Source organism: Syngnathus acus, chromosome 17, assembly GCF_901709675.1.
Source record: "Syngnathus acus chromosome 17, fSynAcu1.2, whole genome shotgun sequence".
NCBI lineage: Eukaryota > Metazoa > Chordata > Actinopteri > Syngnathiformes > Syngnathidae > Syngnathus > Syngnathus acus.
The window spans coordinates 10,336,548-10,358,570 of NC_051102.1; the positions used below are offsets into that span (position 1 = coordinate 10,336,548).

Here is a 22,023-nt window from a genome sequence, read left to right on the forward strand (position 1 = left end):
TCCTTATTACAGATTTTATTGGAACAAATCTGCCATACAATAATATTAACAAACATGTTCAAGCATTAACAGTTCAACACAAATTTAAGGAATATTGCACAACCTCTCTGAACGCTCCTCCAACACTTTAGCTCTTAGTTTTTATTATTGGCAACAAATTCTATTAAAAATTCTCAACTCTACAAACAGCTTAGGGGTCTGTAAATTCTAACAGTGCTCAATTTATGTCCCAAATACACATTTCTCACACATGTTTGAAGGAGTATTAGGGCCACCCTAAAAAAAAAAAAAAAAAAAAGTTGTAGCTAGTTGTACTTTCAGTTGTTTTTTCAAGAACAAGTTTTTTATTTTTCTGAATAAAAATCCAGACATTTGGAGAAAATAGTAGTAAATTTCCAGAATAAAAAGTTTTGTTAATACTGAAATATGTGAGTAGCGATTAATTCATCTTCAAGCGCTAACCGTCTTTATGGATAAGTCAACTCGTGGACTAATCAAGAAATTGATGTAACCCTGAGTCCCTTGCACTATTTACGTACTTCCATTGAACATTACATAAACACAAAAATTATTATTATAAATATCATTATGCTTTGACAGAAAAAATAACATGACATCACAGAAAATACCATTCAAGAAATAAAGTCAAAAAAAAGAAAAAATCATCTAGGACCATGACATGTTATATACAATGAAATTGTATCAAATGCAACCTCTCAAGCTGGACTGACTCAAAAAATAAAATACAATCATCCAAATGTGAAGAGTTTCAAATGTGAAGGAATCTTCACCCCCTGAAAAAAATAAAATAAAATATGAGTAACATGCATTCACATTCACATTGGACATCAGTAAATATCCTTCCAGCACCTTGTTACTTGACAGTTGCGTGTCTGAACGTAAACCCCCGTGTAAGCGACGTCGCATCTCACAATGTTGTTGGTGAAGTCCGACTCCAGTACATGGAAGTTGGGGTTGACGGTGACCTGAGTGCGTTGTTAAAAATGGTTATGAAATTGATGGTACTTTTTAAAAAAATAAAATAAAATGACCTTCAAGACATAGTTTCCTGGCGTGACGTCAGTGATGTCGATCCACTGGCAGTCAATGTTGGCGGCGTAGAGGTCGTGACAGCCCGGGCTCAGTCCCTGTAAACAAGACGTTCATTCACCAATCAGCAGACTACAAAATGTCTTCATGTCCTCAGGATGTTTCTTAAACATTTCCCTAAAGTTGAGTTGCAAGATTTCAAGATCTCATGAAATGTGTTGAAAATCTTCTGAAGTTTGGAAATGTCCTCAAATTTGGAGTTCAGCTGATAACAGTAGGAGCCCAAATAGGCAGTCGAGAGAGTTCACCTCACCTGTGTGTGAGCTGTGCAGGCGTAGCGCCGACGGACCCCCGAGTCGCAGCCCGTGTCCTCCAGGCAAAAACTGGCCTTGTGACCCTCGGCCACTTTCTGGCCTGTGGCGGCGTCCAGGAGGTCGTAACTGCTGAAGGCCTCCATGCTATGGTAGTGTCTGTTGAAAATAATTCGGTTTTATCGGGAGTATGGTTCCCAAAATCAAGGGAGCTAGTGTCTTACTGGTGACAGCTGTGCCAGTCCCACTGGTGCCTGGGCTTGACAGGGAGGAAGTCGGCGGTGCCCTGGTTCTTCACCTTCTGCGGGAAGCGTAGGAGCACCCGGAAGTCGATGTCTCGTACCGAGGGTCCGAAGGCTGACCTGAGCGGAACATTTAGAGTTATGCTTCAAACAGATTTGAATTCAAGCTTAAGATACTTCATTCACTGACTTTCCGCGTGTGTGCCTGGGTGGGGTGGGTCTGTGTGTGTTTCTACCTGGCCAGGCAGTCCTCCTCTGCTGCACAACGTAACGCAAACATCTGCATGCGCTGGATGTAAGCGCCTGCTTGGATGGCGTACGGGTCTGGCACCAGGTCTGGAAGCCCTAGGAGAACACACTTCAAAGTTGCCACTGTACAAAGTACTCCACAAGAAGTAGCCATTTGCTAGAAGGAGTATTTATCTTGGGTCTAATTATTAGGAACAGGTTTCAATCTGAGATGCAGCATTGCCAAGCTACCGTTTTGAAAGTATCTCGTCCCGTATCCCGCGTCTGGGACTCGTCGCGCGTGGGCCCCTGCTCGTCCCCTTGGGGGGTACATGTTGTACAACACCGAATTGCCGAGGGATTGGAGCGAGTCGTCATTAAACATGCCCTCTTCTTCGTTGGAAGCCTCCAGCGGGTGATACGGAGCGGGCTGACCCGGGTCTCCTTCCGGGTACCTGAAGGCATACTGCGCGTCGTGGAGTGCCCGTATCGGTTCTTCCTCACGTCCACGGGGGACGTTGAGCCGCACGTCGGCCCACCTGAGGGGATCTCTATTGAAGTCCACACGGGGGTCGACGACCGCGCCGGGGCGTTGTCTCGAGCGCACCTGGTGCGCTCTGGGGTTACCGGGTGTCCTCACCATGCCGCCGGCTCCCATCGCTCGGTCTCGGCTGCTGACGTAAACGCGCGCCGGAGCCTCGAACTCGGAACCAGTGCTCATGATGCTGTGGATTCGGCCGTTATTCTCCCACTGGATGCGGTGACGCCAGGGGCCAGCGTGCGCCGGCTCAGGGTGCTGCTCTTGCCCGCTGATGACTTGGAATAGTCCGTGGGAAAGATAGAAGAAGAAGACGAGAGACGCAATTGCCATGACAACCAAACTACAAGCCTAAAAACAAAAAAACCCTCGAGTGGACAATCACGCGCGTAAACGTCTTGTGTTGCGTGCCTTTTTAGGTCCACTTTTGTCAGAACTCGGAGTGGGTTGGACCCCATTGCCCCCAGCCCCACCCAAGTCATTAATGCAAACCTTCTTCTTTAACCCTTCACTTCCAGAGACAGGTTACTGAGTAAACTTTAACGCACGGGTGTTAAAGCGGGCGGGGTGTGGCTTAGGCTGCAACTTCTTGACACCACTTCGCGTAGGATATATGATTTCAAATATATATATATATGTAAAAAAACAAACATTTTGTTGTTGTTCAGAGTGAATACATATATTTCAATCATTATCACAAAACTATTCAAACTGTAGAAATGTGTGGCAAATATTAGAGGATCATATATTGTACTACAGTAAAAGTACCACACGAGGGCAGTGTTGTCAAACTATTTGCCCACTGCTCTACCACCTCCCGCGGGCACCTAGGCAACGTTGTCCACATTGTTTATTATACATAATGTGCAACAGCATCTTCCTCATCGTTTGCCGAGCAGCGTTGCTTTTAAACTGTTGGATTTTATACTAACTTGGTTGTTCAGAAAGTGTTGAACCTCACTCTCAACCTGCTTGTTAACAGCGCCTTTCTAATCAACCTGTTCAAATACTGCCCTCAGGTGGCCAAGGACAATATTGGTTCTCATTGGTAAAGCGGTTCGGAAGATAGATAGATAGATAGATAGATAGATAGATAGATAGATAGATAGATAGATAGATAGATAGATAGATAGATAGATAGATAGATAGATAGATAGATAGATAGATAGATAGATAGATAGATAGATAGATAGATAGATAGATACACTACCGTTCAAAAGTTTGGGGTCACAAAATTGTTTGGGTGACCCCAAACTTTTGAACGGTAGTGTATATATTTATTTAGATAATTATTTATAGATTATATATATAATCTTCTGTGTAAAAAATCTTATAATATATATGTATACTTATATTCATAGATTTTTTATAATCTTATACAAATATAAGATAGAATTTATAATATTTAATTCATAATATTTTATTATAATAATATTTACACTACCGTTCAAAAGTTTGGGGTCACCCAAACAATTTTGTGACCCCAAACTTTTGAACGGTAGTGTAGATAGATAGATAGATAGATAGATAGATAGATAGATAGATAGATAGATAGATAGATAGATAGATAGATAGATAGATAGATAGATAGATAGATAGATAGATAGTTTTTTGGGGTTGAAAAAAAAGTGAAATATGAACCTATCATGGAAGTTGGGACGTGACACATAGTAACTCTCAGAGCTGACATTGTCACACCGTGCCCATATGAGCTTGTCCTCCCTCTTGCCACATGCCATCAGTGCCACCCAACTCTCAACCCGTCCAAATAGGGCCAGTTCTATTGTCGGTCTTCCACGTCCCGCCCAGTGGCATTCCCGCTCGCTTTATAAGAGCGCTGCAACCTGGGCACTGGTTTGGCGCAAGACCTCCCTGATCAAGACATGTAAAAGGCACAAATAATAGCCAGTAAGTATTATGATATGACGCTGAATTGAGACTTAATTGTGTGTGGAAAGTAAAGCAATCACATCAAAATGTCACCACCCAAAAAGGCGGCAAACTAACCTTTCCTTTTTGCTTTGGAAATAAAACATTTGAATACTTGATGCTTTGAATATATGTTATTATCTGTAGGTGTCCTCCATGGCCTTGCTTCATGAGCATGATGATGATACGTATATGGAATACACAACTTAATGATAAGAGCCACACACTGCAGGTGAGATGCTTAAAACCTTCTTTTCATGCTATAAGAGATAGATAGGTAGATTGAGACTTACTTCTATTATTTTTATATATATATATATATATATATATATATATATATATATGTATACACATATATATGCGTGTGTGTGTATATATATATATATATATATATATGTGTGTATGTATAAAAAATATATAATGGAAGTAAAAAAAATATATATATATATATAATAGAAGTAAAGTAAAAAAAGTGCTGAACACATTCATCTCGCACAGCCACCATGTAAGGAGGGCCTGGTTGTATTTTTGGTAGTTGCTATGGCAATGGCTGACGTGAGGGCTCGTTGTCGAGTAGTCACTTTACCCTGCCTACGCCCGGCAACTGACTTGTGGTCCGGTGGCATGTTTTTAAAAATAACTCCCTTCCCTCCTGACACCTTATGCATTTGGTCTGAATATAAAATGTCAGGCCAGCTGCCATCTATCTACTCAAGAGCTGGTATGTGAAGACCCACACCCCCTCGAGTGTATCACAAGACCCACTCCAAAGGTTTTGGTAACATAATGTATGTGAATAGACTTGCCAGACATTTTGTTCAACTATTGCACTCATATTTGACCCCTCCTAATTTCGGATTCATCACACTTAAATTTTGTCAATAAACAAACACATTTTGATACAGTGGTACCTCGACTGCAGCTGTTGTGCAATGCACTATATTAACTTGTCTTGTATTGTATGAGGGACAACCACTATCTCCAGATTTTTTTCGATGCTATATGTTTACAATATATAACATGTTGTACAATAGTATATACTAATCAGTAAAATAAAAGAAATCTAATATTTAAAAAAGAGAAATAATAAAATATTTTTGCCAGTGTTATCGCTGGCAGACCAGTAACATGTAGATGTAGACATTTACATTTTTGAATGATTTATTATCATCATTATTTGTTCTAGATTTTTTTATCGCCTAAGGATATTTTATTTTTGTGTTCATGTTAATTTTGATTCCATTTTATTACAGCAGTTGTAAAAAAAAAAAAAAAAAAAAAGATAATCATACTGTTCCTGCTGTAATTCATTGCTGATCGTAAATGTGTGTATTTGATTTGATCTTATCTGTAATGTCATAAAACATGAGTGCTACCGAGTGAAAAACACAGCAGGAAACAATGGAGTGCTTTGTTGACTTTATGTGTTTTCACTTTGACAAACGTGTACAGCAACATGTACAGGTATGTTTGTTCAACCCGTGCCATAGCAGGAGTGGCTTTTTATCTTTTCCGGACAGAGTGATGAATTGATACAAAAGACAATGTTACTATTTACACATTCTACAAGGCATAGCCTACATGTCATCAAACCCTTCGTTGTTATTTACATGATCTATACACAAGATCTTCTCAGCCACAATCCTGCGGTGGAGAGACAAAATTAATGTCAGTGTTAAATATCCCAAAATAAAATACAATTAAAGTCAAAAGAAAAGATGAATAGAATGTACCTATGAGTTATTGAGGAGGGTGTTCTGGATGCTCTCAAACACCATGGAGTAGATGTCATCTTTCGACATCATTCCATCAAGGTACTCTAAAAGGGAAAAGTCAGCTGTTAGACCGTTTTTAGAATGTTGGGAAGGCTGCAGACAAGTTCATGTTGCATTTGGGGCTAGTTTTAGTCTGGTTTAGCACTCAAGCTAACTTGCTTAAGCTGCCTGTTTTTTGTTTAGCCCAGTTTTAGCAGGCTAGTTTAACAAAACACAGTTTATTGTTATTGTTGACTATTTTGGACCAAAGGGTGTTGGAAGTGGACAATAACGCACCTATTGTGTCACATTGGCTCTCCATTTGTTTGCGGTGCTTAAGATACATGGGCCAAACATGGCCGTCAAACAGACCGGGCGGGTCGGGGACAGTGTAGGTTCTCGTACTGCGAAGACAAAATCGGAACAGTTTTAGAAGACTGCCATAACTGACTGTTGGTCAGAGAGTCTCCTACCTTCTCCTCTTCTTGCAGTCCTCATAAGGAAGTGAAATGTAGAAGCACTTGTCATACACGTCCATGAGAGGCCTGCAGAGAGATGAGATCCGGTTAGGATGAGATTTTGAGGTCCGCGGGTGACCGGTGACGTGTCGGCAGGGAGGTGACCCACTCGTAGTTGTAGATGAGGAAGCCCTCCACGATGAGAATATGGATCCCCTTCTGGTCCGAATGGCATTCCTCGGCTTCGGGTGACATGCTGACGCCATGGGAGCGTGCGAACTTGACCGGGTTCTCCTGCCAGCCTTTCACCGTGCTGACCATGGCCTCCATGTCCATGGCCGAGATGACTGGGTTGAAAAGAAAGAAAAGCCACTTTCAGTAAAGTGGGCCTCACCAATGTGTTGCTAACACACATTAGTCACTGTTAGTGAATACTGTGTGTTTTTAGGTTTAGGATTGGATAGTTACCAAACCAAAAAAAAGGGAAATGTGTAGCAAAGGAAAAGTACATGACTGCATATGGATTTCCCACGTGAAAATCCATTCTTACCATCCCACTGTCTAAAGCCGTCCTCCCCGACTTCTATTTGATCGGGTTTCTGAAATAACAGTCACCAGTGAAACATGGCTGCAACCTAGTAACCCGTCGCAGCTGATTGCACCTGGACAGGGCAAGTCAAGGACCCGGCCGGCTCCACACGAAGGAGTGCACGATATTTAGACGGGCATTTTGGTTGGATTCGTATAGGAGTTTAGCGTCTTCACAAATGCGGTCACTCTTTAGTGGATCTTATGGGTGAGGTATAGAAATTTGTTCACGTTACATTTTTTGCTGTCGTTCAGCTTAAGATTCTACAGACCACATATTTCCAGGTTCATTTGGAGGATCAGGATGCATAAAAGGGACAAAACAAAATGTTACCAACCAAAAGAAGGATGAGACAAAACCATTTGGAATTCTAATCTGTCAAAGGGACTAGATATCTCTTGCAGAAAAGCATTTTGCGGATTCATTTGATGGATTCTATGGTATTTCACTTTTCAGACATCTCTCACAACAGAAACGGGGGACAAACATTTCGATGGTTAATTGAGACAATCCCATGGACTGAAAATAAAGCGTGACAAGATGAAACTTTTTGGTGGGTTCATTCATTTGACCTTTCAGATTGGGAGTTTCATAAGAGTTTCTCGTGGTACACCTAGCTGATTCCCATTTGCTTATTTTAGAGTGTGACTGTCTTATCTATCCATGTGATTGGATTTTTGGCACCATGGAAATGACTTTACGCTTGCTTTCATAGGTAATCGAGGCTCAAAACGTTTCTTTTGGACTAGAAGACGCTCGGCCTTGATGATTGGCTGTCCAGGAGACAATCAGCCACTTGTGTTACTAGGCTACTGCCACGGCGGGACAGAATTGTAAGTTGGTGTCCTCAAGGGCAATCGATGTAGCGTACCTTCATCGCCATCGCCTCTTACCTTGAAAAAGTCATCCTGGTGCACCACGCAGCAGTTGGGCAACGTTCGGAGCAGTTTGTGAGTCAGGGTGGTCTTGCCACCATTGGTCACTCTGTGGAACGGATAAACGGAAACCACCTGTGAAGTTAAGAATTCTGGATGGAAGTGGCTCAAAAGGATACTCACCCTCCAATACCGATGATGAATTTCATGTTGGTCGCCTTAATGTGGAATTCAGTAACTAAAAGATGGGGAACCCCGCTACGTTAACACTCTCTCAAAGCCTTCTTTTCCTTCTCGGCCCTCAGTCGTCCCCCGCCTTTTACTACTTCATTGATAGACAATCTCGGTGTGGGCTATTTAAAGGACAAAGAGCCGCCCGGAGAACCAATGGGATTGCCTTTCCTGGAGGAGGCTGGCTCTCATTTGCATTCAAGCCCAAAAATGTTTCCACCTTTTATGGCGGGAGGGTTAGGGTTCAGGGTCAGTGGGAATGGGGCACCTCAGAAGCTTCTTAAAGCACTGCTTTGATGCCAAGCTGATTTTAAATGTAAACTCTTCAAGTGAATCGAAAGTGTTTCAAGGGGAAAACCGTCGAGGCGATTTTAGCGAGCTATATTTAGCTTCCTCGGCGTCACGTGCATTTCCGATATAACCGTGCGGATTTTGTGGCGGCAAGCCATGTGGCCGGCAGCCCGGGTGCGTCATGCCCACCTCGAAGGGGTCGTAAATAAGACAAATATCCTGCAGCTTGGAAAGAGTTGCTGACTAACGACGAGCTGCATGTCATGAGGTACATTTATTTGATCGGCTGAGACATAACAACAACTATATCAGATTTATAGAACTTTGTCCAGGAAGTGTGAAATGCGTTCTGGCAATGAGGCGAGTAAAGCATCACGACACGTGCAGCATGACAAGCATATTTATTATACCTCCACTACCCCTTTTTAAATATTACAAACAGCATGTCACATTTTTATGAAGAAGACTTTGAATTAGTTTCATTTGTTGACAATTGCCATCCGGCAAAAAACGACGCAATAATGACGGAAAACAAAGGGATTTATAGAAGCATGCCACTTTTGCATCGTCCGCAGAGGCAAATGAATCCACCACATAGCATTCATAACAAAAATATGTAAGCTATTTTTTTCCCTCTTCTGAAAAATAGGTATACACAATCCCTTGATGCGAAGGAAGAGAGTAAAGCTTTTCAGTACAACCTTGACGGGATGTGAGTGACAAATGATTGTCTTGCATGTTTCACATCCAGTGTGGCCATCCCGTCTCCGGCAATCCTCACCATCCTCAAAGTGCTGCAATGCAAACACGCACGGTTCAGTTTGTTGACACTGCAACATTTGTTAAAACATCATAGCAAATGTTGCTTTCAAGGTGAAAAGACAGTGTCAGTTGTATGTTGGACACCCTGACAATACGCCCCCTAGTGGTGCTATGCAGTAATGCAATGCAACATCATTGTTCCGCTAACGCCGATCACATTTTTAAGCTTCTTGTGTCTTCTGTATATAAAGAAGTACTAGAAAAAAAAGTTCCCTCAAAATATCGTGAGTAAATATTCCCAAAATTCCCCGCAATGGGATCATACGAAATGTTGCCTGTGACTTAATAATTGAAAGTGTGTCAATGCATCATCTCCCCCTGCTTGAACCCTGTCGTGCATTCCCAGACCAGCTGAAGGCTTAAGTGATCTGGCGTATGAAACGTTCCCGAATGGCGGGACCAGCACAGGGCAAATTTCCTCCGATTGCAGGGCATCATATGCGACGCGGATCAATTTGCCGGCTCGGGTTGGCCCGGGGGCTCGCTCTTTAAAAATAGAACCTATCAGGTGTGTACAGGACAACTTAAAAAGATTAGCAGCTGTGCTTTATATAACGCTGGCGTCCTCAGGAAATATGAGGTGTGAGGATCATGTGACACACACACACGCACACACAAACACACACTGGGGCAGCATGTCACTTAGCACGCTTTAAGTAAAGTTTCAGAAAAGCAACCAAAAGGAGCTATACTTCTACTGATGAACGTGAACTGCTGAATGCTAACCGATTTTTTGCAGAAGAATTATTAGAATTTTTTACAGCTGGAATAAATTGGCAGGATTTATACAAGTTACAGACAGGGCTTCATATGATTGGATAACTACAGTATACCTTTTTCTAACGTCTCACTCAATATGCAATTTGTTTTTAACTACATAACTGTAAAACCATCTTTCAAGTTGTAGTATTCTTGAGTTTTATTAGCCGAGTTGATGATGTTAGTTTGCAAGTCGTATGGTGGAGACGTGCCAGGGCGCAGTGCCTAAGGAGCGCAGCGTTAGCGTGACTCGTCAGTGTGTGTTTAATGTCGTAGCTGACTGTAAATTCCCCAACACAGCTGCTCCATTTGGCCAGCTACTATATATCGGCGTTCCTGAGCCCAGAGCTCGCCTTTGCTGACATTATCAGCCCCTGACCCGACCGACCCTGCACTCTTTATGGCAGCAACTATCAAATTGTGCATTCTATAACTATAATATACTGCCCCCTGGTGGCGAAGGTTCTTACACCAGAAGGAAGCTTGAATTCAAATCATGACACTAAATCAGTGTCATACTTTGCTTTCTTTTAAATGATATTCTTAATGTATGTTCATATGAAAAATCTTCTTATTTAAAATATGTCGCAATGTCTTTGTTATTGTTTTATGGGCAGCTAGAATGGAATAATGACATTTCATTTGACTTCAATGTTGCAGTATCTTATTGTTGGCCATTATGTCAGAGAGGCAAGCTTTTTTTTAAGTGGTTTGAAAAGCACGAGCAGTCGCGTTATGCCAGCACTTACCTTTGAATCTCACATGTCACGCCCAATCTCAGCCATCGTTGACTTTGGCCTGGAAGGGGGGAACGAAGAAGATGTCAGGGTCATTAGGACCATTACACTATTTAATCACCCGTAGCTTCGTCAAAGTGTCTTCCTCTCCTCCAATAGGGAATAATGCAGGGACAAATCATTTTGTTTCTTCGGTCATCGCTCTTTGATTAGCATGTCAAAATGTGTGAGTGTGTGTAGAGTGCAGAATGAGGTCACCTTTCTTTGGGCGGCAGCGTGTTGGCGTTCTGCTGCTCTTGCTCCAGTCTACATGCATGCAAACACACGATAAATCTGTGCAGCTATTAGTAAACGGCATCCTTGCACAGAAACTCACTTGGCTTTTATCTTCTCGTCATCGTACCTGAAGAGGCGGAGGAGATAAGCGTGTCAAACAAAGCCAGCGTTAAGTGATGCAGATGTTTGGTTTGGGAGGCTACTCACTGCAGCACGCACTCGGGCACCTGCACATGCTCCATGGGGATGAGCAGGCTCAGCTCGTCCAGCGTGTGCGCGTAGCGGATCTTGCTCAGGAACTTCACGCTGTGGCACGGATAGAAAGTTGCAAGAAATTTGAAAAAGACATTGATTGTTTTCTTTTATAAAAACTCACTGACCTGATGAAAGGTCTGGAGATGGCCAGGATGGTGCGGATGAACCACGTGGGGTGAACAATGATCAAACACTTGAGGTTCTTCCTCAATCTGGCAAAAAAACATTTCAGTGTCACTTAACCGTTTGATGACCACACGACCCAACAGTCTTACTTCCTGTCAATCATCTGGTAGCATCTCTTCAACCAACCGATGCCGGGCATCTTCCTGCGTGGCGTGGCTCCATTCAGGTAGACGATCATGTAGTCGTCGGCCACCAGCAGTTCCAGGCTGCTCACCACGTACCTGAACGCACACAAACACACACACAAGTGAGTGAACAGTCGGCGAGTTTATGAGCAAATCTCCCTTCCAAAGGACCTACAAGAAGAGGTTCTCCATGATGTACGAGTAGTCGTCACAGCTGCTGTCTGGGAGGTGGCAGGCTGCAAACACTATGATGGCATTCAGGCCTTCTCCGTAATAGCCTGAAAGCAAATAACCGTTCCATTGGGGTTCCTAACTGGAGTGAGTTGGAAGAATTGTAATTGACTGTCATTTTTATTTTGTTTCTATTTTCTTCACTGGTTCCTGAATGACAGGACATGTGGAAGGAAGGACATCAAGCGACACAGCGAAGGGACCCCCGCTCAATGGCAGGCTGACAACTCACCCCCGTGCGTGACCACCCTGAGGTACGGCCTGATGACCTGCATGTCAATGCGCTGCTCCTGGTCACCGATGATGACTGTTCTCCACAGGCGGCCTGACGAGTCCCTCTCCTCCTCGCCTTCGCCCGGGAGACACTTGGCGCTGGCCACTGGGGTGTCGTCTGGATCGAAACGAGAAGTGAGCGTTACCGTCTAGGCTGACCTTGATAAATATTATGACACAAAATATATCTTTTGCTCAATCTATTTGTGTCTTTGGTGGACTAATAATTGATCAACACATATTGCTTTACATTGTGCTTTCCCTCTCACCTTCCCACTCCAGCTCATTCCCGTTATTGGCAAAGTCCAGCGAGTCGGTGTCGTCGGGGGTCTCGATGTCATCCACGTTGATGTCCAGGTCGTCCGAGAGCAGCGAGCCCTCGCTGTGCTCCAGCGATAGGTTCATGTCGGGGGCGGTCAGCGTGCGCCGCTTGGACTGGTCCCCGGTGGAGCCTCCCACATTCAGACTACTGGGGGGGTCTGAGCCACAAAGGTAAATGTTACAAGGCATAAAAACAAGACAAAAGCATGTCAATGGGTTACATACTGGTGGTCCTGTTGTCCGTCAGGCCACACGAGGAATCGCCATCTTCTGGGAGAGGCCTGAGGAGATACGCAACTTAATGGACACAACATTAGGTACCTACTGTACTGCATGCCTTGAGAAAAGAATGAAAGTCATTCCGGGAGACATCACCTTACTCATTTGAACTCCCAAAAGGACATTCAAGCGGTTACCTGGGGAAGTCCTCATCCTGCCACTCGTCCTTCACCTCCATGCTGTCCATGCGTAAAGTGGCCTCGGCTGTCCCCATGGCGTCTGCAGCTTGGTTGAGAATTGGCTCGCTGAGTTTGAAAAATACACAAATTGGCATTGATCGTAATGAGCTATATTCAACGATCGTTTTCAATGTTTAAAATTTATATCTTTGATACATTTTATGACAGTCAACAAGATTGTATTTGATAGTAGACTGCATATGCGTCAATAATGTGCATATAAGGGGAGAGGGCAGAGTTTATTGTACAGTCCATTTGTTCACTGGTTTGAAAATGATGTGACACACACACACACACGGACGCACACGCACTCACAGGAAACAAAAAACAACAGCAGCTATATGACTAAAAGGCCTTCTGGCAACAAAATCCTGCCCACGTTGTGATCAGATTCAAAATGGAGGTGGAGAATTGCATTTTGTAGCTCGTTAAGGGGATCAGGGGCCAAAGGTTAAAAGAAACCATGATCGCTAACATGGCTCGCAGCGGGAGAATGATGACGACAATATGTCAATAGAGCAATGCTGAGTGACGCTCAAAGCAAAATTCAATAAACAGCCATTAAAGAAAAAAAAAAAACACGCAGGACTGCAAGATAAGGTCAGTTTGGATGCATGTGACTTTTCATAATCTGCAAGGTTCAATAAAAGGCTTTAATGTTTATCAAACCATGGAGGTGAACTTCACTGAACACTCCAAAACATATTTATGAAAATGTGTATCGTCTTAAGTGAAACTTCTCTGATCAGCTGTTCAAACACAACAAACGACATCGGCGCCCATTCAAGCGGGCTGCTGCGTGCGTTTACTCACTTAGAAGACAAGCGCCCGTGTGATGCGATGACAACAATGCGCCTTCAAAGACGGCCGAGCATCCCCGGCAGGCGTCTGGGAGCGGTCCTTTTTACAAGCGGGAACGGCCAGCTGTTAAATCCATGCTAGCTGACATCTCTACTTGTTGGATGACCTCCCACAAAAAAGAGCAGGAAAAAAAATCCTTCTGTTTGTCACCTCTGCGTAGTATCCTCTCTGCTAAAGCCACGCCTCCTGTAATCCTGCAATGATGATGTCATCCATATGCTGGTTATGTAATCAAACCAGCCTCCTCTTTAGAACCGAATGGCTCCAGGATAGCACGTTTCTCCCTTCTCTTCTTCGTCACGTTCCTTCAATTCATCATCGGGAGTGTTTATTTTTAATATGTACTCACGCACTGGCCAGTGTGGAGGTTTCCACTCTGCTGTTTCTAGGCAACCGTATCCTCCTCTTCATCCTCCCTCGGCATCCCTTTTAAGCTCTCTCACTCTTCCTGCTGCCGCACGTTAACATTCTTCCTCTGGCTCACCCGCCCTTCTTTCATCACGATGCACTAAGCTCTCAGGGCAGTGAGTTAGTGTGGCCTTCCTTTGTTTGAAACAAAGTGCTTTTTTCAAGGCTTGTCATGTCCTAATGCCTGCGTTGCTGTAATTGACAACAAAATGACATGAATTAAAAACAAATGTAAATACGTTTTGAAAATTAAAACATTCAGCCCGAACAATGAAGAAAAAAAAAAAAAAACATTGAACCTAAAAACAATATAAAAAAATGTAATTCAACAGAGTGTCTGCATAGACAGCACCGCTTTGAAGTCGCCACTGGAGGGCGCTCTGCTACGAGTGAAGTTGTAAAGGGCCCACTGTCCAAAGCTGCTGGCTAATGTTTCCTTTCCAATGTCCCACCCTGCCTCCGTTAAATCAGTTAGTGAAGATTCCAACAAAAGAGATGCTGTCGACACTTTTGCCGAGGTGTAGCGGAGTGTGAAGACAAACTATGACCTAAATGTGCATTAAGCGTGGATTAGCACACACGATTAGATGAACTCGCCCTAAGAAAGCACACACACACGCAAACACACACACACACACACACACACACACACACACACACACACACACACACACACACACACACACACACACACACACACACACACACACACACACACACGATGTGCATGGGCCACTAGGGGTCAGTATAATACACACATACATACATACATACATACATACATACTCCACGTACTTTAGGGATGACACAGAAGTTGCAATAATGTTGAAGTGCAAATAACAGACAAATAATATATTGACTGAGTATTGTGATATTATCTGTCTACATGTGTTGCACCACCGGTTGTCTTTAAGTATAACTTTAAAGGTTTGCGGCCACAATATACCTCCACCTCTGCATACCTGTCGGCTGCCTCAGATCAGTGGACCAGATGTTACTTTTTTTTACTTTATGAACGGCATTTTCTACACAGCTGTGGTTGTTTCAAAGAGCTCCAGAAATAAAGTTGAGTTGAGGAGTCTGTCCAACCTTCTATCCATTTGAAATCCAAGAATTTTTAGTCCATCCGTCTGCACTCACATTGTGTACTCAATTCAAGCCAAAGATCAGACAGTTATTTCTAAAGGTTTAACTTTGTGTTGACATCAACAGCAAGGTGATGGTGCGTGTTAGACGGCGTGCACTTCCTGCACCGCGCCATGACATCAACGGATGCTGCGCGGCTTACGGGGCGGCTTTTCGGTGTCGTTTATTTTATTTGGGCTCGAATTAGCCGAGGGCCAGAGAAGATCGGATTAGTTTCAAACGGGACCGTTCAGCAAGGTGCTCCCGCGTCAGGATGTCGCTGTTTAAACAGGCCTCTTAGCCCAGTGCACTTTAAAACAATAACTTACTTAATCACATTAACATCTCCTGTGGCTACGCTGACTGACGTCAGCTTTTCGGTGGCAGCGGTTCAAACCCAACCTTTGTAAAACAAGCTTTAACTTTCCACAGATAAGAGACTCAAAGGACGTAATTAAAGTGTAAAAAGAACGGAGGAGCAGTTCAGGAGAACAAGCATGACGTGTGCCAAGCTGCATGTAAGCTTATCAAATGGGAGGCCTGACTCTTCTGACTTTTCTTGCACTTTTTTAAAGCCCAAAAATTCTCCAAAATGTCAATGAACAGTCAATATAAAGCAAATGTTCTGGGAAATATTGGAAAATATCCAAAAGTCAATTATCTTGTCCAAACATATTTTAGGGAGGTGGGGGTAAGCGCCCCCGGGATGCCCCCTCTATTCTATCTCTGCCAGTGCCACAAAAGCGCTATATAAATCGTAGCCACCCGCTTACTCCCTGTGCCCTTTGAACTTTTAATGACACTCGCCTTATGTCAAGTCACTTTTCTCAGCAGCTCACATGGATTACACACAGTGATTGATCGGTCGATGGATAGATAGATAGATAGATCGCTAGATAGATTGACAGAGATAGGCGCAGTGAATGACATAAATACTGTAGATATATTGCCTCATAACCTAAATTCAGATTGTATAGTGAAATAAATGACATAGAAATAGCCGCACACTGATGAATGACATTCAAATAAATCAAATGTGTAAATTAAATGTAAAAGCCAAAATGAAACCACTATGAAAAGGACAGCAGCAGTCGACGTAATGTTGAAGGGTTTGTCTTAGAGCAGAAACAATCCTGTCTGCAATACGGGAGCCTAAGCTGGATGAATGCAGGAAGGGTTTTAACCCCTTTGCCCATTTTGGCAAACTAAAAGATTAAAAGATAAAGTGGCAGAAAAGCTCTCAAGGTTTCTTAAACGCTCACCAAACAACTTGGCCTGCTGCGTCACCTTGGAAAATGTATGCTACGTACGTTCCAACAGAAAAGATAAAAGCATCTCAACGTCACGGACAAAATATTATTTTCGAGCAGTATAGATGATGGACGGATACAATTATAATGAGGCGAAAGGACTGCTCACTATAATTTGGTAAACTATTGCATGACAACTTTGTTAAAAATCATAAACAAATAATCTATTTATATATGACAGCTTTCAGGCAGTAAGCCCGCCCCGCCCCGCCCCGCCCCGCCATCATCTCCCCGTCTTCCTGTTCCCCATCCCCCTTTCTTTTTCCTGCCTTGCTTCCCTCCTTTCTTCTTCCCCCGTTCCCTTGCAAGCTGACACAGCGCCTTTCCGCCATTAGCCGCTTTGTGGCTAATAGGATGTGGCGGGCTTACAGTGTCATCTGATAAAACTAAGATGCTTGGTAGCTACACGGCGCCCGCTTAACCAATTTGCACTCAATTAGGATAATGGTGGGGGAAACAAGCAAAGAGGGACAGCTTTAATATATTAATGTGATAACATGATTATCAATTTCGCTCACCAATGACTCGCTAGGTGTCACTACTGACTGTGACGTTTGCGTGAGATCAAAATGATTACAATGGCCTGTATTCATTGCTGTTGTCAAACACATGGTTGAAATGTGTACAAATATACGTATATCACAATAAATAAGAGGGCATGGAACATTCATGATGAATGTTTGTCATGAAACAGTGATTCAAATATTGAATCACCATAAAAATCGCCATTCAAACTCAGCTCAAGACTCTTTCCACTTACTATGGATTCATATTTAAAAAATCATTATTTTCTTCTGGAGGAACTTTTAAAATGGTTCCATTTGGCACGGAACATGACATGTTGGTCAGAAATAATCGAAAAGGGAAATGATTCGGGGGTGTTTCCAGCGGCTAAGCATTGAAGTTAAAAGTCCATCCATCTCTTGTGTCTCTGGAGTGCGTAATGAAGGGATTAGCGCACAACTCTCGCTTAGTGGCCTTTATCTTGTGCACAATGGCTTTTTTGAAAGAAAGTTTTGTCAAGGCTTCATTAGCGACGGCCTCCGACTGGGCCCTGAATGCGGCGCACATTTGGAGCAATTACTTGGGCAGAAAACAACTGTCAGTCATTCTTAAAGGGGAAGGATCCCAATTAATATACCTCTTAATCCCTCCACCGTTTGTCTTCCTTTTTGGCGGTCTATTGTGTGTGTGTGTGTTTTCCAGAGAGTTTGGTTTGGCGGTGGAAAACGGGATGCCGTCATCACATTTGCTCACTTGGTGGGGAGGCGTGGGGGATTTAGAGGACTTAAGGTGGAGCAACAAGTGCCACTCGCAAGCAGATAGCGTGAGTAGACTGCTTGATACTACGGGCCATGTCCAGTCTCTGACCGGAAGCAAAAGTAAACAAGATCTCGTCTTGTTTCTTGGACTGTTCAATGGTTCCTTCTTGCAGGAAGATAAACATGTCCATCTATCGGGGTTTGGCAGCGGAAAGCGCAAAGTGATCTGAGCGTCCATCCGCTTTCCCACCACCGGAAGCACCCCCGTAAAGGCTCGGATGCATTTGTCAATGGATACGCTGGCAATGGTGGAAGATGCTTGCCTGGACAACTATGACATGGCAAAAGGCGCCGGCGGGTCCAGCAGCGGGGGCAAGGTGCACAGCATCGATGTCATCCTGGGCTTCGCCAAGGAACAGGACTCTCTGCTCCAGCACCACGCCGCCCGCGACCACCATCACCACCACCAAGAAGACGACCACAGGCAGAAGGCCACGCAACTTTCCGACAAGCATGACCCGTATGGGCATCTTTCAGAACGGGCCGATAACTCCCAACATTCGTCCTATCATGGTGAGCCACGACAAAGGAATAAAAGTCGTGATTTTACGTTGAACCACGCGGGAAGATCATAGTGCAAATCAAAAGTTCTGAGAGAGAATTGGTCTACTGGAATATTTGAAAAATCAAATACTGTCAATGTAAATATATTTGCTTTCAGACATTTAAGAGATGTGATTATTTCAAAAAATATTTTTGTATGATTTTCAACAAAGGTGAACACTTTGTGCCAAAAGTTGAAAGAAATAAACATACTTTTTAAATATCAAATTGATTTGATAGTCTACATGAAAAATGTCTCCATTTGTAACTAAAATGATTATTCTTTGTAAGATCATTGTACGGTGGACAAACTTGTGAACAAAAGTTCTTTGAGGCAGCTGCAGTAGAAACAGTGAGGGATAACTGAAATCCTGCAGAACGACAATAAGTCAAAAGAATTTAAAATTCTAGAAAAAATGTCGATATTTTTCAAATTCTCATTAGCTATTTTCTGTTTGGCGGGGAGAAGTCACGGTTCTCCTGCCATAAAGTGAAGCATGTTATGTTCATGGCTAACGAGCCCATTTTAGCATGTTAGCTTTCAAGTGTGCCAGTTAATTGTCCACCCCATTTTCCGTGTGACATGCTCATGAAAAAAAAACGATATATCCAAAACCCTGCCGTTAAAGACAACCACAATATGCTATATATACCCAATCGTTCCAAAAACTGTATCCCGATGACCTAATCTAGCTACCGTGCTACATTATGTCATCATCACAAGCCTGGTCTTAAAACATCTTAGTTTTTAGGAGACACAATGCGGACTGCATGGGAGGATTAAAGTGGGACTTAACTGGTAGGTAGCATCTGTTCCTGTGGGATTACCTTAAGGGAGGAATTCAGTGAAAGATGTCATGTCACTTGGGGCTCACCGAGACCCCCTGTGGTATGGACCCACCACCAAGGACATCAGTGGGATTTCACTACTCGATGCTAGACCTAGACAATATGTCCAGAGGTGCTTGGCAGAAGCTGTTCGGTTATTCAAATCTAAACTATCTTTTCAGAGTCAGACATGTTCTGCGCCGACAAGTGCGACGGAGAGGTGAGTAGCATGCCAAAGGACCTAGCTGAGGACTCCCCCAAGGGCATGGTGGAGGAAGAGCACAACAAGAAGAAGCACCGCAGGAACCGGACCACCTTCACTACCTACCAGCTGCACGAGCTGGAGCGCGCCTTCGAGAAGTCCCACTACCCGGATGTCTACAGCCGTGAGGAGCTGGCCATGAAGGTCAACCTGCCCGAGGTCCGGGTGCAGGTAAGGCCTGATTTTAAGTGTACATTGGGGATCGGGATCTTAAACCCAGTCCCATCTTCGGTATTTTAGACTGCTTTTGTCTTACACCAAGTCTGTAGACACACTAAAAGTGACACACGAGTTCCTACTGGTCCCAATAAGTGAGCTTCATGTCTATGTCCAGGTGTGGTTCCAGAACCGGCGCGCCAAATGGCGACGTCAAGAGAAGATGGACTCCACCACTATGAAGCTGCACGACTCTCCCATGCTTTCTTTCAATCGGGCCCCGATGGCACCCGGCGCGGGGTCGGCGGCCAACCCCATGCCCCTGGACCCCTGGCTCACCTCGCCCATCCCCAACGCTACGCCCATGCACACTATCCCGGGCTTCATGGGCTCGCCGCAGGGCCTGCAGCCGGCCTACCCGGGCCAAGGCTTTCTCGGCGGACCTGCCGGCCTGGTGCAGAGCATGCAGCCCATGGGGGGGCCGCCGCCGTACCCGTGTCCGCCTAGCTTCAATGACAAATTCCCCATGGAGGACGACAGGAGCTCCAGTATCGCCGCACTCAGGATGAAGGCCAAAGAGCACATTCAGTCCATGGACAAAATCTGGCAACACATGTGATCCTCCTTTTTTGTTTTCTTTTTCCTGGGCGGCTCTAGGGAAGGTTTACAAACCAAGCTGACTACATACAGGGACTGTGGATGGTTTCTTACCCACTTTTTGGTGGACACATTTACATGTAGACCAAAGGGTGGAGTGGGGTCTACAGTTTTGAGCATATCTGGATAGAGCCTTTTCATTTTGCTCGCTACAAGTACCAGATGGAAATGGGACTAATGTAAATATTTTTTTTTTTTAAATCGTATAAATTTGAGATGGTAACAAAACTTTTTTTTGCATCTGCACTGAATACAGATTAGACATTTCTATATACAGTATATATTTAAAAAAAAAAAAAAAAAAAGTACAAATGTTGGCCTCATTAGTTGCATATGGGCGGGGCATGCGGGCAGAGTTTGGTGAGTCAAATACAAGCCGGAAAAGACAGAGGGGGGCCCTATTTTTGTAGCCATGCGCCCGTGCACTAAGCACCGTTTCACTGTCGTGCCGGGCAGGCCCAGTTTAGACACTCAGATTGACTTGAATTGCAGCATTTGTACTTTCTTTACCATTTTGGTGGCACGCACAGCAATGCCACAAGAGGAAGCCTGCTGCAAAGTTAAAGAGTGTAATCCGGCCACTCAGAGGCTAATTTAAACAAGACAAGCCTGCCTCTTAACACCTAATTACTACTTTTAAAGCGATTAAGTCCAGATCCTCAGTCATAGACGGAATGTCCTCAGTTGCCCCAGAATAAAAAAGCCTTTTCATGACCTGATTCTCATCAGACAACCCTTTTAAATTATTGTTCAAATGTGATTATCTTTCATCGCTTAGATGATCTTGCAAATGACAAAAACATGCATGGACATGTTTCAATGCTTTCGAGTTGTAAGTCAAGTCTTTAAAAAAACACATTAAAGTTACAGTAGTTCCACTGTAAGACTTGTTTTTCTTGACTCGGCTGCTCTTAATGAGAGGCAGCGTACAATGGGTGGGATGGCAGTCCACCAAGGATATTTGCCAGGCTGTTAGGCAGATGAGGCTCCACTCCATCAGGCTCAAGAGGGGGTGTCACAGGAAATCCCACCCTCCCCCTCGCCAAGCCGGCCCGCTAATTGACCTCCGATAAACTTCAAACATCAAGTTATAATAAGTTAAATCTGTCCTGGAACTTTTGTTTGTGCACTGAGACTCAATATAAAACAATCAACAGATAATGAGGTAGTCAGCGTCATATTACCTGCGTCGTCCGGATAAATGGCTGACTTGTTAGGGGCGGAGCTTATGTGGCATTTTGCCATTTTGGTCTACCAAGCTGAAGAGCGAATGTGGAAAAACCAGAAAAATTCAAATGATTAATTTACCAACACGTATATATGTGCTGAAAAATTGCCTTTTTTTTTCTTAAAAACAAAGAATATCCAAAACATTAATGTACTTGGAGGCAGGAAGGAAGTTTCCCATTTGAGCATCAACACGGCATCCACAGGATCCCACTATTAAGAGAAAGAACGAGAATTAGAAAAAGAGCCAAGAGTGGTCTAAAATTAGTGAGAACATGAACGCACCTTAATTTAGCAACAGGGCCCAGTTCAATGGGCATTCATGACGCGCGCGGTGATGTTATTTGCTCGGCCGAGCGTGAGCCGGGGCTCCGCTTAACAGGCC

General features: G+C 43.7%; 4 protein-coding genes and 2 long non-coding RNA genes across 8 annotated transcripts; 3 read left to right on the plus strand and 3 right to left on the minus strand.

The window, feature by feature from the left end:
- On the minus strand, positions 1 to 2,780 carry LOC119137461 (protein-lysine 6-oxidase-like). Its single transcript, XM_037276781.1, has 7 exons — positions 2,084 to 2,780; positions 1,840 to 1,948; positions 1,586 to 1,723; positions 1,364 to 1,520; positions 1,053 to 1,148; positions 871 to 986; positions 1 to 794 (listed from the first exon to the last, which is right to left on the minus strand). The coding sequence occupies exons 1-7, from the start codon at positions 2,700 to 2,702 to the stop codon at positions 788 to 790; spliced, it is 1,242 nt and encodes a 413-aa protein (XP_037132676.1). The 5' UTR covers positions 2,703 to 2,780; the 3' UTR covers positions 1 to 787.
- A 1,423-nt stretch (positions 2,781 to 4,203) lies between these two features.
- Positions 4,204 to 12,571, plus strand: LOC119137119. Its single transcript, XR_005100867.1, has 5 exons — positions 4,204 to 4,277; positions 4,446 to 4,530; positions 12,049 to 12,141; positions 12,208 to 12,295; positions 12,443 to 12,571. It is a non-coding gene; the product is annotated as an uncharacterized LOC119137119 (long non-coding RNA).
- LOC119137118 (nicotinamide riboside kinase 2-like) lies at positions 5,703 to 8,325 on the minus strand. 3 transcript variants are annotated; one of them, XM_037276174.1, is made up of 8 exons: positions 8,158 to 8,325; positions 7,993 to 8,083; positions 7,061 to 7,109; positions 6,680 to 6,857; positions 6,526 to 6,597; positions 6,350 to 6,456; positions 6,033 to 6,117; positions 5,703 to 5,946 (listed from the first exon to the last, which is right to left on the minus strand). In XM_037276174.1, coding segments are annotated over exons 1-8 (609 nt in total). In that variant the 5' UTR covers positions 8,184 to 8,325; the 3' UTR covers positions 5,703 to 5,945. The 3 variants fall into 3 exon arrangements, with proteins under 3 accessions (XP_037132069.1, XP_037132070.1, XP_037132071.1); XM_037276175.1 differs by having other exon boundaries at positions 5,703 to 5,942; positions 6,032 to 6,117; XM_037276176.1 differs by lacking the exon at positions 7,061 to 7,109 and having other exon boundaries at positions 8,158 to 8,183.
- On the minus strand, positions 8,879 to 14,333 carry LOC119137116 (caytaxin-like). Its single transcript, XM_037276172.1, has 13 exons — positions 13,753 to 14,333; positions 12,898 to 13,005; positions 12,707 to 12,762; positions 12,430 to 12,639; positions 12,120 to 12,278; positions 11,832 to 11,934; positions 11,621 to 11,752; positions 11,471 to 11,557; positions 11,298 to 11,396; positions 11,191 to 11,217; positions 11,073 to 11,120; positions 10,827 to 10,875; positions 8,879 to 9,290 (listed from the first exon to the last, which is right to left on the minus strand). The coding sequence occupies exons 2-12, from the start codon at positions 12,972 to 12,974 to the stop codon at positions 10,836 to 10,838; spliced, it is 1,038 nt and encodes a 345-aa protein (XP_037132067.1). The 5' UTR covers positions 12,975 to 13,005; positions 13,753 to 14,333; the 3' UTR covers positions 8,879 to 9,290; positions 10,827 to 10,835.
- On the plus strand, positions 12,692 to 15,296 carry LOC119137120. The gene is made up of 2 exons (XR_005100868.1): positions 12,692 to 12,798; positions 12,881 to 15,296. It is a non-coding gene; the product is annotated as an uncharacterized LOC119137120 (long non-coding RNA).
- Positions 15,297 to 17,885: 2,589 nt separating this feature from the next.
- Positions 17,886 to 20,709, plus strand: LOC119137117 (retinal homeobox protein Rx2-like). Its single transcript, XM_037276173.1, has 3 exons — positions 17,886 to 18,478; positions 19,519 to 19,769; positions 19,933 to 20,709. Exons 1-3 carry the CDS (start codon positions 18,184 to 18,186, stop codon positions 20,371 to 20,373), a joined length of 987 nt encoding a protein of 328 aa, XP_037132068.1. The 5' UTR covers positions 17,886 to 18,183; the 3' UTR covers positions 20,374 to 20,709.
- Positions 20,710 to 22,023: the final 1,314 nt, after the last annotated feature.

Bases quoted from the DNA above. Each gene is read 5' to 3' on its own strand.
- LOC119137461 (XM_037276781.1), bottom strand. From the start codon at position 2,702: ATGGCAATTGCGTCTCTCGTCTTCTTCTTCTATCTTTCCCACGGACTA. The intron at 1,724-1,839 runs GTAGAAACACAC...TGTTCCGCTCAG, and splicing joins GAGGAGGACTGCCTGGCCAG to GTCAGCCTTCGGACCCTCGG. The intron at 1,521-1,585 runs GTAAGACACTAG...TATTTTCAACAG, and splicing joins GACTGGCACAGCTGTCACCA to ACACTACCATAGCATGGAGG.
- LOC119137118 (XM_037276174.1), bottom strand. From the start codon at position 8,183: ATGAAATTCATCATCGGTATTGGAGG. The intron at 6,598-6,679 runs GTGGGTCACCTC...ATCTCTCTGCAG, and splicing joins TTCCTCATCTACAACTACGA to GCCTCTCATGGACGTGTATG. The intron at 6,118-6,349 runs GTGCGTTATTGT...TTTCCCTTTTAG, and splicing joins GAGCCAATGTGACACAATAG to AGTACCTTGATGGAATGATG.
- LOC119137116 (XM_037276172.1), bottom strand. From the start codon at position 12,974: ATGGGGACAGCCGAGGCCACTTTACGCATGGACAGCATGGAGGTGAAG. The intron at 12,279-12,429 runs GTGAGAGGGAAA...GTTTCGATCCAG, and splicing joins GAATGAGCTGGAGTGGGAAG to ACGACACCCCAGTGGCCAGC. The intron at 11,753-11,831 runs GTAGGTCCTTTG...GTGTGCGTTCAG, and splicing joins ATCATGGAGAACCTCTTCTT to GTACGTGGTGAGCAGCCTGG.
- LOC119137117 (XM_037276173.1), top strand. From the start codon at position 18,184: ATGCATTTGTCAATGGATACGCTGGCAATGGTGGAAGATGCTTGCCTG. The intron at 18,479-19,518 runs GTGAGCCACGAC...CTATCTTTTCAG, and splicing joins CCAACATTCGTCCTATCATG to AGTCAGACATGTTCTGCGCC. The intron at 19,770-19,932 runs GTAAGGCCTGAT...GTCTATGTCCAG, and splicing joins TGCCCGAGGTCCGGGTGCAG to GTGTGGTTCCAGAACCGGCG.